Raw genomic sequence first — 19,050 nt, 5'->3', positions numbered from 1 at the left:
CTTACTTTTGGGTGGGTTGGTTTTTTTTTAAGTTGTAATACTTACCGATATTCTGTGATCCCTTTAGTTTCTCTCATCAGTTCCTTGCATTATAAATTTTTACCTTGCCTTCAGTGCCATTAGTTGCCTCCTCTTCTGTTCCCTATGTATAGATTTATTTAATGTTTTATCAGTGCTTTTACTTTTTCTTTTAAAGCATTCATTTTTACATCGGCATAATTTGTAATGTTGATACTTGAAAAATTCAGCTGACATACTGACAGCTTACAAGGGAAAATATTGACTTCCACAGTTTATTATCTTTAAGATAAAGCTATGTATCTTTCTGAAAGACGATGAAATTCGTTTTGTGGGGAAAAGACTGATTTTTTTTTTTTTTTTAATTTTTTTTTTTCCTTGAACTTTCGGATCAAGCAGTGTGATCTTTGTGGCCCCTTCTAGATTTAAAATTGAAGGCTATGTAAAAACATCATACTACATTATTTATTACTTTCAGATACATCATCACCAAGAACTTGGAATTATTTTTTTAAGAGGCAGAATTACTACTCTGCTTTTGTCTGTCTGTCTTTACTGTAAGAACTTTAAGTCAACATATTTGTTCTGAAAAGTATGAGCTTGTTTATTTCGTTTTATTTTGCATGCCCTTCTCTCCCTTTCAAGGGCAGTTGTGCTGTAGAAATGCCACTGAATGGATATGAATTTGGAATTAGGAAGGGTAAAGTAACTCTGTCATAAGATGCAAGAACAACAGCAAAAAAAACCCTTTGAGAATTAATTTCTAAGTAAAGTAGCAGCAAAGGAGGACTTTTTGTTTTGTTTTTATGGGCTGTGTAGAATTTCAGCCTTCTGCAGTCTAATACAGGCATGCAAAACAGAAGTAATAATGCCTGTCACAAACTTAAGGAAATGCTACACATAGGATACAGACAAGTCTAGTTATAAATTCTAAGATAACTGGTTTATTATCATCTTACTGTTGCTTCTGGTTCTTAATTTGTGTGCCTCCTTGTAGCTAATATTTGAGACTGCGCAATAGATGTGATTTTTCTAGTTAGTCTATACTTCTCAGGGTGGGCTCGTGAGTCACCTTCACTGCCTGTGTGGCTTTTTGCTGTCAGACAGGTTTTGCTCTCTCAGGTTTTGCTGTCTTTCTCACAACTGAATTCTTTGCATTTAAAAAACTTCGCATTTTTAATAATTGTTCCCTGTCATTTCACTGCATGATTTGCTCTAAGCCTGTTGATTTTCCTAGTTTCAGAACTTCTCAGTTTTGTTTGACTATGTTTAAAGTGAAACTGCTATTAACAGTATTTTTATTAAATATTTATATTTTTATCTTGTGTGTTTCTTGAATTTAAAAACCAACAGAAATTCTTTGTATTGTGAGACTAAGCGCTGTATCACAGACGGACATAATAACTGAAAAATACCAGAGTGCTTGTATGTGCCTAGTTCCCAGTGTGAAATCTTTTGGTATGCTTCTGGTAGAGTGCTGGGAAAGAGGTGAATATTTAGAATAGGCTTGACAGCAGTAGGTACAATGAGTGAGAGACAGCTATACTAAGAAGTAGGAAAAATTAAAGAAATTGCTGTTACTTAGATTTTGTTTTTCTGTGCAACTTGCCTGTAGGGTTGCAGTTTATAAACCCAAAGTGGTTTCTGTAGTTGAAGCAGCTGAATCTTTTATTTCCAGTTGGAAATGGGAAGGAGATTTGCTTTGTTCTTTTAAATGAAGTCAGTATATACCAGTGCTTCTGATGTCCCATTTTCTTACATAAGAATTACTTTCTTAGGAAATGATAGGTATGTACAGCCTAATCAGTGATTTAGACAATCAGATTGCACTGTTATTTGCAGCTTACTAAATTCTCTACCATACTACTTGAAATACCACTTATATAGTGTTCACATTTGATTAACAAGCACAGCAAAACCAGTCTGGGACTAAACAGGGAATGTAACTCATGGAAAACATTTGTTTCTTGCATCATGCTCCACAACGATTGGACAACATACAAGGGTTTTAGCAGCACAGGATGACTCTTGTCTGACACATTACATTTTTCCAGTCTTGCTAACTCACGGTTTCACATCAAAACTACCCTTTATGTATTACCTTTATGCTAATCTACTTACAGGTCATTCATACTGGTATTGCATTTACTCCTCTCTCTCCTTTTCCTTAGACACACCATTAACATCCAGAGTTCCTTCTGAAAATAGACTATCAAATTTGCATTAATCTTTTAAGCATCTGTGTCATATGTTCTAATGTTGTTACTGTTGTGCTGCAAAGCTTCCTAAAGCAATTCAGAACCCAATTGTCTGTCTCTGTAGTGAATACTGCAACTACTCTCATAATCACTGTACTTGAATTAGTTAACTTTTTCAAAAACAAAGGCAAAAGAAATACTTTCCGACTTGCACAAAGTCAAAATAAACATAAAAAATGTACCTATGTTCCTGCAAAATTATTCCCACCAGTCAGTGACTGTCTTCACAAAGGCTTGCAATATAAATGCAAGGGGAGCATTCCAAAAGAAAAGTAATTGACTGCTATTCAAACTGCTTACAAACATGAATATTATAAAAATCAGTAGAATGACAATTACAGTCTGTGTGGAATATTAATGCGCTACTTTGCATGAAGTAGGCCTTTGTTATGAGTTCGTTTTATAGGTGAGCCAGTATAGATTGTTTTCAGTATGAACTGTGACATGCAGTGGTATTAATAAAATCTTGTTGCACATATTGCTATTTCTTAATATGCAATTAAGCACAGTTTTAAATCCTAAGATAAATCATACGACGTGGAAGAGCAGCAAATTAAAAACCGCTCTGAATATTTTGTCATTATTTTTTCATCAGTTAGTGTAGCAAGGTGGTGCTAGCTATTGTAGATCTAAATTTCAAAGATTGCAGTTAGTGTAATTTTTACTCATAACTGTAATGAATGATTTTGTTTAACCCTTAAAGTGAATTCTTTAATTTCATGTCATTTACCAACTACAGAACATAGGTTCTTAGCTATTATTTCTATGCAGAGCAACTGTTCTAAAATATGATTAGGATTATGAAATAAACTGGTAAATATATAGATGATGAGTTGTGGCACACTTGATCATGTGATAATGTCATCTCAGAAAATGTGGAATAAAATAGAAAGGGTTTGGATAAAATCAACTTAGAGACTTTTAAAGTCATCTATTCTGAGAGAAAGAAACATTCATTTAAAGTAGAAATAAATGAGGATTACAACAGAAGTATATAAACCAGTGTATGGTGAAAAGAAGATAAACTGAGAAATTTTTTGTCCTTTTTCATTATGGAAGGACTAGAGGGCATTGAAACTTCAGGGTAAAAAAACCCTTGCATCTGAGAAAGACACCTTTGTTCAAAGGTAGTATCTGGTATGTTTTCTTTTCCGATCTTCATATCCTCCACGAGAACTTTCCAGCTGCTTTCTCTGTGTGGAAATTCCATGGAAATTCTTGTCAAATGAGCTAATTCACTGTAATCTTTTTTTCTTGTCTGTTCTGACTTTTATCTTTGGACTGTTGGTATCACTTCAGATGTGTTTCTCTCTAAGGCAGTAATTTTCAGCCAATACTTTGTGCTTCTCTGAGGATCCATGTCTAATGGATCCTAAAGGGTGAGTAAGAACAGTAGATTCAGGAAGTACTATGCTTCTAACCTTTATCTTGTTCTCAGAAAATGTTGTTAGTACATGCTGCAGTTCGTACAAGAAGTCCTAAATGTGCTAAAGAATTCAAAAATTGAAATTGTCTCTTGAAAACCCTCACTTAATGTTTCCAAATCTGTTTCAATTTTTTAGAAGGAAAATGGAACGCCTAGTGGCAAGGATGGGAAGACGAGATATGAGTGGAATAGCCGTTTCCTTGTCACAGTAGTCTCTTACCTTCAAATGGTGGTTGCTTTTAGGAACAATACATGTGAATTACTTCCATAAAAATATTTTAAGTGTTACCCACCTGATCTGTTAAGTTGTTTTTTTTTTTCTGGTACAAATGTGGTGAGAAAGACCACTGGCTATCTGTCGGTATTATTATGGTCCTGCTAATAGGCAAATATAATTTTTTTTGGTTGCGTTTTTTTGGGTGTTTTTTTTTTTTTGCTGTTATGCGCTTTTGCTTGACAGTAAGGCTGTGTCTTGTCAGGCACTATGAACTTAGTGTTCAAATAAAGCTGTGAAATGAAAGATGTTTGTCCCAAACAATGACGATTTCCAACTGATGAGTGGAGAAGGCAGAAAGCTTACTTTTCAGGTTCTGCTACATTTTTTCAGCATTAAGAAGAAATTCACAAAGCTTTGTATAAAAGCTGGCTTGGGGATTTGCCGGTATTTAGAAGCTTCTTTGCCTTCAGACAAGATGCTCCTCATGATGCCACAACTCACTTCCTTTTCTGAGTTATGACTTCCCACAAGCATGGTGATTCTGCCTCTTACTCTCTGAAACATCCTTCCTCTTTTCAATTGTTTGCTAAGTGGAAGCACAGGAGAAGCAACACACTTCAAACAGTCTTTAGAGACTCAGCTAAATCTGCCACAAGTCCTTCTAGAAAGTTAGTTGTTGTCTTCATGAAAGTCATAAGAAGGAGCATTTCACAGTTGAGCATGTGTATACTCTGTATGCTTCTTGGAGGAGCCTACATTTTTTTCCCAGGTTGATCCCTGAGGTCTTTCAGCCAGTCATTCTGTTTTGTTTGATCATAAGATCCCTGTACATCCTTTTGGAGAATGCATCCTTTGTCATCAGATGTTGGCCAGGATATATCTCTGTTAACAATGCCATTTTAGATCTGGCAAGGTCACTATAAATGTCCCCAGTTTTAAGCTACCTAAGGAATAGATAGATTAAAAAAAAATACCAACATAGGCTGGTTGACTTTTCATTTGGATGAGCGAGGTTTGTTGTTACTCCTGTAGCTGCAAAGGAACTAGTTGATGGGTGTGAATATAAAACAGTTAAGTTCTAGAGGTAGGACCCAGAAGTATGACAATGGAATTGGGAAGAAGTTACGTATTTGCATCATCAGCTTCTCCAGCTGATTATCAAGCTGTCTATACAAATTCAAAGTTCTGCATAAACTGCCTTCCCTCACCAATATTTTTGTAGTGACTTCAAGAATTTTCCTTCCAAGGCTTATTCATTCATCATGAGGTTGTTACAGGCAGCAATGGTTGTGCTGATATTCCCCATCAAGCAAGACATTGTACAGTTTTCACAAGGAACACCTGCTAGTTTGAGTCTGTATGCTTACCTAGAGAAGGTGCTTTCCCTATGGTCATCTGCCTATTGGTAACTTCATTCTTTCCAGTGGTAGAGTGGATGAAGGCTTTCTTTTCTTTGAAGATTTTAGAACCATATTAAGATCCCTTGGCTTAATGACAATCACTTTTCAGAGGAATCCAGTTCTGTGGATCATACTTAGAGAGGCCATGCTTCTTGGCTGTTCCGCAAGTACAGTCAGAGTTGGATCCACTGAAATAATGGCATTAGCATCACCCAGATGAGGGCCTAATTTGCAGGAAAGTTTGACAAGACACCTACCCTCGCATTGTAGACATACCCAAGAGGCCTGATACATTCCTGTTGTTGTTGTTTTTTTTTTTTCCCCCCAGTTTTGGCTACAATCCCTTCTTTAGGGAGTGCATTTACTCTATATCTGTGTACATACATTTGCATTAGCACAGCCAGAAGCTGTTCCATTTAGTTTTCCTTGCTGTCATCTTGAACTGCTGTTAACTCTGCCCATTTTCAAGGACGATGCTCATGAAGATCTTTCACAACAGGTTAAGTTTTCTTCTGATCCTGAAAACGAGGAGCAATTTACTGTAAAAAGAAAGAAGGCTCTGCAGCTTGTAGGTTCTTGCTTCTAAGACACCCAGACACTAAGTTCCTTCACATGCACATGAGCATTTGAGTTGGTAACTGTGGTATAATCTCAGACATTCATTGGGCTGCAAAAAATATGTATAAAGTGATTTCCTGTTTGTTGCCAAATCCCTTTGTCACCTGGGGACAAAAGAATTTGGAACAAATCGTGGGCTGTATTTTATTCCAGAAAGAGATTATAGCTATAAAGAAAGTTTCATGGGAAGGTAAAGCAATAGACAGAGTGGTAAAGCTGACCTTATACAGTTCTGAACACTAGACTAAGATCCCAAGGAGGGAACAGTAGGTGGAAGAAGTCTAATTAACCCATTAGGATTAAGGAAGTCAAAGTCTTTCAATTCTTATTGGCCAGAGGATTGAGAACTAAAAAGAACATTAAATGAACCACAGTTCTACATGGTGATAATCCCATCTCCAATGGAGAATATAAAATACACAATATTAAGGAAGAGATAGACCTGTGACAAAACGAAATGAGAAATTTTTAACTGTTCGCAACTGGAAAGCTTAAAAACATTTCTAAATCAATGGCTGTGTGCCAATACAGCAGAACCTGAATTCGATTTAAATGAGTTAAGTTCAGTAGCAGAAACGGTGGCAACACGAGCTCCTTATTGGCTAATTTGCTGTCATCAGGGAAACTTAAAGGAACATATTGTATGGCTACCTTAAAGCTATTAAAATGTAGCAGTAGTCTCCTTATTTGTTCACAGTCTGCAAATTGCTGTATTGTCCCAGATGTTTTCCCTCTACTATAGCATACATATTCTCTACAAGAGCACTGATAGCAATGGAACGTATAAAAGCTCAGATTCAGGACAGTAATTTTCTTCTAATAATGTAAGTTTGAGCATTAAAATAGGAGATTTTCTTTATATTGCAGCTGACATCTTTCACTCATTAGTAACGTTATGATTACTACACCAGGTAGGCTAGACCTTCTAATAACTAGAAATTTGCTAGGAGTTAGTTACAACATAACAAAGATGATCTGTGCACCTTAATTTTGATAGGATTTGATTTTGTTTCTTCTCTCCTCTTTTAAATGAGTTAGTCTGTAATGAATTTCTGTCATATATTTGTTAATGTATTTCCTGCAGTCATCTGAAATAATTTTGAAGAGCTAGGTGACCTGTGTATTTAGTTTGATTTGTTAATATGATCTTTTAATATCTTTCACAGTGGTTTTAATCCTGCCTAATAAATTAAACAATTATGTTAAATTGCATTAATTTTACAGTACTATATCTGTTTAGGAAAGAAAATCGGGAATGCCACTGTGTTACTAAAGGCGCTTGAAGCATTGCGACGTTCTTGTATGTATTGCCTGCTGGAAATTATTAAATAGAATTAGCTGATTGTAAGTGGCTTTGTGTGTAAAATGAAGTAGCAGGTATTTTGAATTATTACATCAGGGCCACAGTTAGGAAGATACTTTGTGTCTTGTTCCAGACGATTTAATAAAAAAACCAAAACTGTATTGAACTGAAGCTTAGCTATCCTTTCGAAAGGCTAGTCATCCTCCGAAGTGTTGGAATTTTTCTAATCTTTTCAGGGCAAATTTTTAATAAATACCATGCTATAGCTAACATTGCATTCTGATTGCACAGTGAATCTGGCATTAGCATTGCATTTTTCATACTGTGTGCTCATTTAGTACTTGGCAAGTACTCTGGCACCTGCAGAAAGAAAAGAATCACCTGAGAATCAGTTCTGAATGTCAGTTACCTTAATTCTGACAATATGGTGCTATTTGTTGTTTCATGCAAAAGGTCATGTGCTGTCTTAATGGTGGTGAGGATTATGGACTGTTTTCTGTGACCTTCTTGAAATTGAAGTAAGCTCTGAAATTGTTTAGTACCATATTCTAATTGCATTTTTAAACTCTACTTTCTACAGGAGCAGTGTGCAGTGTTTTAAATGGTGCTATTTATTCTGCTAGTCCAATCTGCTTCAAAACATCCGTAGTTTTGAAGCGAGTGTAAAGAGATTTGTATATTTTTCTTCAGTTGGCAGATTTCCTTATTTTCTACTCTTTGATTTTATTTCATTTTTTTTTTTTCCCAAGACCATGTTCTTGTGGGAATTTTGTCCAGATTCAGAATTCAGAGACATTAAGAGCAAAAGAGTTTGTGGTGATCGATGAAATACAGCCTCCTGTATATTTCAGATTTGTATGCTTCCACTCATGGCCCAGAATGTGATTATGCCAATGGGACACCTTCTGTTTTCCCGAGATCGGGGAGGGAGAAAATAGAGAAGAGCCAAAAGGATGGAGATGGGGGTACAACAGGTAAAGGAATGGCAGGACAGGTTGTAACTGCTAAGGAAGACTGGAGAGGTTTTCAGATGTAATTCACCTAATATTATGACTGGTTCAGGCCGTTAGAGGACATCATGACCTTAGCTGAAAGGTGGATTTGAACTCTTTTTCTACAAAATTCAGTTCCACCAAGTGCAAGTATGTTCTTGACTTCCAGTGGTGTCACAGACTGACATATCGTTCTGTTGCTGCAGTTGTTTATGTTACTCCCTGGCTGTTTTTTTGACACCATGACGTTTCTTTTATGTAGCAATTGTACCACATTCATGTGAATGACAATCTGTTTCTGGGAACTTCATCTTACTATTATCAGGGTCCCATATGGGGGCCCCTTCAAGTACATTTATGTCAGCATTGTGTAACAGGTCCACCAGACACCCGTCATTTGCCTAAAATGCTGTAGTTTAGGCTTCTCAATGCAGATGCTGTTTCACTGGGCTTTCTTCAGATCCTTTCTGACTTTGAACAGACTTTGAGTTACAGTTGGGCTGGTGTTTCTCATTACTTCTTGAACTGATGCTTCTGCTTCAAACTTAATTGCTTTAAACTTCTGTGAGGTCTCTGTAGTTTGAGTGCAATAGTCTCCTTTTGGGGGACTCAGTGCAACAGAATGCGCTTCTGGTCATTTTTAGCTTTAATGTTCTTGGGTCTTTGGCTTAGCACAGCTATTTGATAAAATCATCTGTACTTTTGATGGGGTGCTCAGCTCTTAGATATCCAACTCAATGGCAGAACATTGTCCTTTAAACAGATTCTGTGAAGGATAAATGAGTCCATACCTCTCCACTACTTGTCAATTCTAGGTAGTCTTACTGAGCTATGTTGAAGCTTTGGCATAAGAAATGATACCAAAGAATGAAAAGTCATATACTTCTCTTGCCATATATAAATCTTCCTAAATTTTCTTTGGCTTTCTTTTAGGTTATTTTAAATCCTGGCATTCCCAGATTCATCATTTCTCGATGGCATCCTGCTAGCACAAGGAATGAGGCCTGCTGTAAATGACTGTGTGCTTGCTGAAAATGGTGGTGCTGTACGTCCAAATTTTGGCTTAACTTTACACTCTCCAGAATGTTTTCCTTTAATTAAGGCCGATTGTTCCATTGCCAGCTGACACATTTGAGATTTACAGGACAATCCAAATGACAGGTTCAGCCATGCTCAAGCTGTGACTTGCATAGTAGAGTACTTTCCCCAAAACTATCTTGAATGGCCAAATTCAGCTTCCTATGAAGCTCTTGGAGTTGGATTGGCTTGGTATGACCTAATGTATTTCACTAAATAATAATAATATTCAGACCACAGATCTTTCTTCGATAATTATTCCATGATTTGTTTCAGATGATATCATAACTTTTAGATTTATAAGCATTTTCCTGTACATAATCCTTCCTGAATATTTTTTACCTTCTTTTCTGCTTCAAAAATCGAAAGAAAAACTAGTTGGCTTCTGATGATCAATGTATAGTTTAATCCCTTTCAAGTTTAGTTTGCTTGTTTGTGTTCTGTCAGGATGCTGCAATTTTCACACAAGCTGCAGAAGATTTTCGGTTTCAAAAGGTTCTTTCTAAATGTTACTCTCTTTAGAGTTACTCCTGGCGTGCTGAATTTTAGAGTGCCAATCTTGAACTACGTATCACTACTTTCCAGCACAGGTTTCACTGTGACACTCACAAATTCTAAACTGCTGCTCTGAAGCTCTTAAAAAACCTGTCCTTTTACACTACTGTGCTGCTGTAGCATTTGAAAAAAAAAAACCAAATAAATTAAAAAAGTGAAAATATCTGGAAAACTACTGATTTTGGGTTTTCCAGAAGAATATAATGGGAAATTAATCAAAAAGCAAAATTTGAAAGAGAAACCATATTTTCTCACAGTCGTATCCATTTAGTTTCTGGAAAGCCTAAAAAGATTGTAGGAAGCAATCTGTTCCATTCTGTTTCATTATGTTTTAGTCAAAGGAGTAATTGCTTCTAAAATTAAGCTTTACAGCATGATACAAACTTTAGATACTGTGGAGTACTCAGGATTTCGTGATATTTTATATTTTGTATGATCTTCAATTAAATATTTTGCTTCTGTAATTTCTCACATTTAAGCTGAATAAGCAACATAATTTTCATAGTTATATTCTATTATTCAATCCAAAATTTATTTTACATACATATTCCACATAGTTTTCAATACATTAAATAAGAAAGTGGCACTGCTTGTCTATCCTTTCTAATTTTCGTGAAATTATTGTATCCTACCATGCCTCTTGAGTCTTCTTCCAGTTAAAATTTGGAAGACTCTTACGATATTCTCTGAAAATTGGAAGGAGGTTAGGGGATTTTGTGACATAATTGTAGTGGAGAGCTGGTGTTTTAGGCGGGTGCTAGAATCATTGAACACCATATTTTGTTGGTTTGTTTCATACTCATATCTAAGGGAAATATTAATCCATTTTAGGCAACTAGTCTGTGCAAACATTATAATATAAATATTTTCCTAAAAAATTTTTCTGTACAATAAAATGTAAGATTTTTTTTCCCAAAACAAGAGGAAGGATAAGTAGATAAATAAAAGACTTCTTCCCAAACCAAAGACCAAGGCTGGTTTAGTTGAACATTGCCTTGAACAGTTATGCAGTATTCAGCTTCTAACTATGGAAGAAGAAAAATAGCTGCATAATTAGAAGGAAATCTGTCTTCTTCAGCATTATCCTTTTTTATTTATTAAAAGTATACAGAGACTTTGATTCATTGGATGAAAGTGATTCAGAAAGTAGATGTCACTTTTTTTCCTTACACATCTTAGGCTTGTGTTCCAAAAGACTGTCCTTTTCCTCATGTAGGGTAGTGCCTAGAATCGCTTCCTTGCTCTTTGTTACGTGTTTTGTTCCGTCTTGTTTTTCATGGCTTTTTCTGTTTTCTTTTGCAGCAGATAAATGCAGACTTCAACTATGTATTGTGTTTTCAGTTAGTCCAAAACCCCCTAGGTTTGCTTCTGTTCAGGCTTTTTCTCTCTGTGATTCTGAACCTGGAGTGGAGAATTCTGTCTAAGGCTTTGGAGGAAGGACTGAACTCACTGAAACTGAAGAAGTTTGTGCTGCATATAGAGCCATTGGTTGCAGGTTTCCTGAGCTGAAAACAAGCTTTACTTTGCCTGGAAAAGGGGTGGGAATTTTCTGCTCTGAAGTACTTAATGTTGGTAGTGGGTAGGGCACAAAAGTAGACTGGGAGATACGAGAACACAGGAATGGCCATGGTGTCAGACCAGAGGTCAAATATTCTGCTTCTGACAGTGGTTGTAGCAGATGCTCAGGGAAGAGTTTGGAGTTGTTTCCAGGAACACTCCCCCAGTATCCATCAATTTGGGCTATCTAAGGTGGGGCGTGACTGTTTTTACATGTGTATCAGTGGATTTCACTATCATATGCTGTTTGCTTTCCTTTCAGCCCATGCAAGCTTTCAGCTTTCACCGTATGCCGTGGCAAGCAGTTTAAATGCGCTTGTGATAACCTACTACTTTGATTTGTTTTCAGACCAGCCATCTGCCTCTTGCTAGTTTCATTTGATAATTTGTGTCTCTAGTATTGGAAGAGATGATTTTAGTAAGTCAAGCTGAATGTAAGGCAAGGTTATCATGCTTTTAGAAAAACAAAAAAAGCCTATTGAGATGAAAATCATGTTCAAAAGCTTCTTTTCAAAAATGAATGAATAATGATTAAGTACTAATGAACATGTATCTTGCATTACTGTCAGGATTGTGTTTGTTAGAGCAGCTAACGCAAAGTAATTGCTGTTTCTTTTCAGTATTCCTGTGCATTTTCCTAAGATATGTAAACTTCTGTAAATAAGTCTCTTGAAACTAATATAGCTGTATTTTTCAGCAATCCATTGTTTTCTGATACAATTTTAATTAGCAGGGGACTTTTTATTGTTGTTGTTATTCAAAACTTAATTTTATTACCTCAGTATCATTCTTTACTTATAAAAATGTTATATGTATGATGTTTACTTTCAAGACTTGCTTAGATTGCTAGCATTGCTGTATACTTTGACATTTTCTGTCAGATGAGAATATAATTTCTTATGTCAACAAACAATGTCTGTTATTTTAATGATACGGTTATTGCGTATGGTACTCCTATACTTGCTTGTGGTAAATGAAAGAAATGCACATCAGACAATGAAGTGATGTTATGAATGTGTTACCTCTCACCTTTTTGCTAAAAGCACAAGTTTGGTATGTGTAAGGCTGACCCAGGGAATTGAGTGAGAATCTTGAAGGACGGACAAGTCTGCCTGTGAACAGAACACAGTTGTGCCTGGGAAGACCCATTCAAACATCATCTGCAGTCAAAGCTCTATTTGGTTTCTGGTCAGAAGGAGCTTCCTTACCACTTCTAAGAACACTTGAAAAGAAGAAAAAATAAGAAAGCTCTTTCCTGTCCTACTTCTTGCTTTTCTTATGGGCAATAGCTACTAAATGGGAAGACTGATGGGTTGACAGCTTATATTCTTCCTGCTTTTTTGGGTTGTTTTTCTGATACGTTAGAGTAACTTTGATATGGTATTTGACCTTCTGGTTATAAAATCTGGGTGCTTATGTGCTAAGGCCTCCATCTTTGTCATTGTCTGTTTCCACTAGTAATTAGCAGTTTTTTCATAACTACATCTAAATTATCATCCATCTTTGATCCTTTGACTCCCTGAAAGCTGAACAGAACATGGATAGAGAAATAGAAATTCCAAATAGGACTTTGAAGATGGGGTGGAAGGTGAGGGAAAACAAAGTATGTGGTACTGTTTTTTTTATGACTGATTAGAGTTGAAAGTCAATGTAAATTGTATTAAAGCTCCTTTTTGGAATGAAGCGTACATCTCAGGGAGCTAAAAACAGGGGGCTTTTGCTTTATAGTTGAATTGACAAGCCTCTTTCCTCCACTTCCCCACAGTTCTGTTTTCCTGTGAGTTCACAGGAATGGAGGCAATTCCTCCTCCTCAACTAGGAAGAAAACACACCCCAAAAACCTTTCTGTAATACTGAAGTGTTCATAACCGAGAAATTCGATTAATTTTTTTTTGGTGGTTCCTTTATCCTTTTTCCCTGGTAGTAACATTGCATGCATCTGTCTGGTCTATAACTTTTTTTTTTTTTTTTTTTTTTAATTAGAAAGTATCCCATTTGACTTCAAAGGATCTGTACTATGGTAGATACTTTCACAATCTTCACTTCAGATTCTTTTCTGGAAAAAAAAAAAAAAATTAAAAACCCGACATATTTCATGCTTCAGCTTATGAGGAATTGAATTTTTAAATTCTGGAATAGATTTCAAAAATAACATACGTAACAGAAGTGACAGGTGAAGTTTATGCCTTGTAGATTGGAATAAAATAGGTTTATAAATTCCCATTATCCCAAGAAGGTTCATACATTCATTTTCTTTTGTTCTCTCTGAGATTTCTTGGTGGCTCATATTTTAGTTTTCTTTAACAGGTTAACAGGGATTAGAATTTACCTTTTAAGACTTTCTGCGTCTTTGTTGTGTTACTTGCAAGGCAATTGTTACGATTCTTACTCCAAAATGGAAGCTTGAATGCTCTGCTGCTGGTGTATTTAATTTCTTACAATATGTTGTGGAAATTATATTCGTAGATAAGTACAATATTGCTTAAGATGGCTTGGGAATTTCTTGTAATGCAGTGTGTCATATTAAAGACTAGCAACAGATGACCCTGCTAAATTACATGTGGAAGAGGCACGGTGCGTAGATGTCTCAGAGATAAGTGTCTTCCCCTTGGGTGATAGAATTTAAAAGTTTGTTCTCTTTGCTATCAAAAGTATTTTCCAGGGTATTTCAAGTTACCATGTCTGGGCAGACATCATTTTCACAAGATTCTTACTGTTGCTTCTGAAACCTCTGTAGCATGAGGCTAGCTGGGACATCTAAAGTTTTGTTGACAGTATGTTGCTCAGGACTGTAGTCACTGCACACACTGTAGATTCGTTTGTTCCAAGAGTTCAGGTGATGGTCCTTTCTCTGGAATTCAACTTTAACGAATGTTAGTAATTTCTTGACCCTTTCTACAGACACGTTTCATCTTGATCTATGAGCAGAAGTGTTGAATCTTAGAGAGATACTTGAGAAGAAAGGATAGTCAGCATGAATAAAGATGACACAACTAGAATTTCTGATCCCTTTGAATAAAAGATCAAAATACTTTGAAAGTTGAGGTGGTGGTATAAATTTAAATAAGGGATTCCAAGTGATGTGAATTTTGCTTTAGATACTGAAAGAGGTTGTAAATCAGTTTGAACTTTCTTGGCAGGTGAATATTGACGTGGTTAATGAGGATTATGATTACTGGGAGGGATGTTAGGGAAACATGCATTTCAAATCACAAAACAAAAAGCAATTAAAGAGAAATGGTAATGGGCTAAAAACAATCCTGAGTCATGGCAATTTGTAATTTAACCAAATACAATAGTATTAAAGTCAGAACAAAAAGATTTATAGTAAAGTCTTTCATGCATGCCTCCCTTAAATATTTCAGAGATGCTTATCGGCATGTTATTTAAACACTAAACACCAATTAGAGAGAACCTCTTTTATCCTACTGTGTGCTTTCTTATACCATGGATATTGTTGGGTTTGTAAATTTTAATGATCCACGCAGAGGTTATTTACATGCTTGTGGAACATCCAGTTAAAAGGCTTTCCATGTTGTTTTGAAGTAAAATGCCTATTATCCGAAGGTACATGCCACACTGAAGAATATCTCTCCATTTAGGGATTTGTTTTTACAATTATATACTTGTTAGGAAGACTGTGGTGTTAAAATACTGAAAACAGTTTCAGAGAAGTATCCCTCCTGTATGCAGGCATAGTGAAAGAAAGAAATTTTTCATTTCTGTGGACATCAATGGCTGTATTTAGTTTGTCACTGCCTTGTTGTTCAGTCCCAGATCTGCCTTCCTCTTAGTTCTAGATGGAGCAACCCCTCCTACTTCCAGAAAGCCAAGGCAGCAAATCGATAAATAAAAGACTTGGGGTAATTGACTGTAAAACAGCATACCTAGGATTGTGTATCTCTAAAAACACATAAATCAAGCTTAGACGTTTTCTAACAGGCATGATCCACTTCAAACAGTTTGAGGTAGTCTGGGTAAGTCTCCTGTTCTCTTTTTTATGGGTCATCATCTTACATTCACTCTGTGGCCTCCTAGCCCATGAATCTTCATTCTCTTGCCAAGAATTCAGGCTGCACGTGACCTGCCTGTACCAGCAGTCTTCTGCAAGGAAGCAAGGGGACTATTGGGACTGTTTGCTGAGATGGTGCATTGGTTGGTGATAGACTTATTTCAAGGTAGATTTATGCTCTTTGCCTGCTTCTACCTGCTCTAAAGAATTTCTAGGAGCTCCATTTGTTTTCCTGAGGAGGGAATGGGCCATGGGGCATTTTTGCTGGAAATGGGTAGATGACAGATTCAGTTCTGTTCTGTCCTCCATCCTCCTTAAGGATCCCATGTACATTTTTGAGCAGTTCCTTTTAACATATTAGTAGTTTTTTATGATAGCATTGTGAAGAAGACAGGTCAGAGAACTTATTCCCTGCTTTCAGATTATGTAGTAAATATGTGTGCTATTCTAGGTGGCCACCTGTAATGTAGGAGAACCTTGGAGAATTAGTTTCAGCCAAAAGCTTAAGAGATTTCCTGCATTCTGAACTTGGTGATGTAAATGTATGAATTCTGACTAGCATATCATCAAATCCAGCCAGAAGATCCTTGTACCCCTTGTTTCCATCTCATGTAAAGCTCAATCTTATATAATTAATAATTTCTTAAAGATTGTTTAACTTTGAAAAGTTTGTTTGGATGAGAAATCATAAGACAATAATTTCAGAAGTTAAACTCAAAACTGAGGTGTGTGCAAAATGGATCTTACTGCTAAGAAACACATTTCCGAATACCTGGTGAGGAAAAATCAGCAAGGACTGATGTCACAAAAGAAAGTGTGTCTAAATTCCATATTGCACACCCATCTGATCTGTAAAAAGAGTGATTATCTTAAAATTCTTTCTGAAAAGCAGAGGTAGTGTTAAAATTATTTAAAGTTGGTATTAATATATTCTGGAATTGTAGCCTATATATAAGGTTTGCTTTACAGACATACCTTCTGAACTTTCTGGGTGGACTAGCTGTGTGTATGTGTGTGTACATGTACGTACACCGCTACCCGCTTACACACACTGGTGAGCAAGATGAATAGGTCTGTTAGCTGACTGCACCATTAGGTAACAGTAAAGGTATTCATCTACAAATTCTGTGGCATAAATTTGCATTGGTAGTAGTTGCATCCATTAGTGCTACAAAAGACATCTAACAAAAGAAATGGAGACATGTTTTGTTCAGATTATTAAATGGGTTGGAAAGGTTAATAAGCCTTGAGCCAGAAAATGTTCTAGACTGATTTTATTATTTTTTTTTTCCTTAGTTTTATAAAACAATTATTTCCAGGTACATTTGTCCCCTGAAAAGCAATTACCTTGAAAAAATAATTCCTCCTTGCCATCAGATTTATGCTTTCTGTGTGGCTAAAATAATTTTCCTCTAGTGCAGTAGTATTTGCAGAGGAAAGAGAATTAGTTAGCTTGTGGTTTTTATTGCCCATAATCAATTAGATAGTTTACTAAGTTGCAATTAGTTGCACTTTTCAAGACCCGCTGAAAGTAACACAATTACTTAACTGCTTAGAAGAGCCTGAGGTTACTGGGGTAAGTGAAGCAGCATAATTTGCCTTTCTAAAACATTTTCTATTGATTCCTCAAGCGAAAGGAAAATCTGAGTGAACTTACAAGGAAAACACTTAAGACTCAAACAAAGGTTTTCGCTTCTAACATTACACTTCTGATATCCAAATTACAGCAGCTAGAAGCATAGAACTTCAATTTATGTTCCTACACAGACATTTTTCTGGGCAGAATTATAATTCATCACTGTAGAGTTTCAGGACATGGTACATCTGAGGATCTAATTTAGAATGGGATGGATGACATCCTGAAAGACCCTGGGAACTACTCAGTTGCCAAAGTTCAGACACCTAATACCACACTGGGTGCCCTAAGGTGGTACTCCTGGCTTACAGCTGCTGACTCTTATGTAAAGCTCTGGTCATGCACATGACTTGGATACCCTCAGATATCCAAAATGGCAAGAGATATCTAGGCTCCTACACTGAAAGTCTTAAGAGCAGACTTTTTAGGCCTTTAGAATCATCTGTTCCCTAGAAATTCAGGCTATCATTAATACCAGTTGTTTTCTCAACTTAGAAAGCTGTAAGCAAAACAAATACATTTATCTCATCACTATTAGTTAACAGTCAAAACAGTCAGTATGTAGGCATGGTTGTCCTAGAGTCAGATGCTTGGTATTTGACGAAACAGACTGTCTTATTACCTCTACTTTAGAAGGAGGTTTTCCCTAAATATACAATTTGATTTAATTGGACTTTACAAGTATGCAAATACTTAATACTGGCGTTTTATATTTTTTGCTGTCTGTTGTGGTAAGAATGATAATAACAAATTCTTGGCAGCAGCTTTTGAACTGCAGATTATTTTTACCAGGATCCAGAGAGAAAGAGCTGGAGCATGCAAGTCTAGGGATGATATTTTTCAGTAATTAACCTAATTTTCAAGATCAGCAAAATGGCTTTGCTACATTGAGGCTTTGCAATAGGATGGCTGTGGTGTCTTAGCGTTGTCCCTGAGGTGGCAGGTTACCTGAAAGACATTACCCTGGGGAACTTCAACACAGGTTTTAGGTTGAAGAACTACTAGCCCAGAAGGACAAAGTGAGCAATACTGGCTTGTGTATTTTCTATTGAGATTGAGAATTTGGACTTTTTATTTGTTTTCTAGAGGTGTCACTTGAATTGACGATTGTCTATATTTGAGAGTAGAAAAAAGTTCTTTTTTTCACTTGTTATTTTAATTCTTCAGAAAACAGAAATCTGTCAATTTTATTTATATGCCTAAAACAAAGCTTTTATTGTTTGTCTGTAGATCATTATTGTATGTCACAGCCTGTGGATAATTAGGTAGAGAAAACCCTCTTTGAGTCGCGAACAGGAGGCTATGTTGACTTTTCATTTGGTAGTATGGCGGAGAGTTAGTTGTTTGGCTTTATTACAAAAAGGAAAACACTTCTTAGAAGTAATCATACTGAGCATATAGCTGTTCTGATTATATAAATACAATTGCAGATTTTAACACTATTCCTTAAACTGTCATCTCAGATGGTGGGCTGCAGAAACATTTTCACACTGTGCTTATGACTGATTTTTCTTTTTTCCCCAGACCCAGGCTATGTATGATGTTACCCAGTATGAGAATATTTTTCCTTTGTGCATGACTCTGGAACAACTTCTTCAAAATGAGACAGAAGAAAGTAATGTTTCAAGCTCAGACTATGATGGAGAAGAAAAAATCAAATTTCTGAAGAACCTTGATCAAATTATTCTTCATCTCTCAGATGAATTCCCTTTGTTTTCTTTATATTTATGGAGAGTGAGCGTTCTTTTGAACTCAGCTCAAATTGAAATTGATTAAAACAAGCAACCTACTTTTTAACAATGTATTTGTTGTGGGATTGCATTGGAAAATTTTTGAGCCAGACAGGAAAATTGTCGTTATTGGAAAACGTTTACTTTAAACTACTATGCTACACAGCCGTTTCAGAAATAATGCAATTTATTTCCAATTTTAAATATAGAATAAATGTAATAATCCAGGTGCCGGTTTGAATAAAGGCTGT

The 19,050-nt window shown here is 36.1% G+C and overlaps 1 protein-coding gene across 1 annotated transcript in view; it reads left to right on the top strand.

Annotated features, from left to right (window-relative positions):
- MEI4 (meiotic double-stranded break formation protein 4) overlaps positions 1-18,845 on the top strand; it is a 76,334-nt gene extending 57,489 nt beyond the window's left edge. Inside the window, exon 5 of the mRNA XM_086460465.1 lies at positions 18,594-18,845. Coding sequence (XP_086316591.1) covers positions 18,594-18,845 — 252 coding nt within the window. The remainder of the gene's footprint in view (positions 1-18,593) is intronic.
- The last annotated feature ends 205 nt before the right edge of the window (positions 18,846-19,050 follow it).

This window comes from Leptosomus discolor, chromosome 2 (genome assembly GCF_034619465.1).
Source record: "Leptosomus discolor isolate bLepDis1 chromosome 2, bLepDis1.hap2, whole genome shotgun sequence".
NCBI lineage: Eukaryota > Metazoa > Chordata > Aves > Leptosomiformes > Leptosomidae > Leptosomus > Leptosomus discolor.
This window is presented reverse-complemented; position numbering and strand designations above follow the sequence as displayed.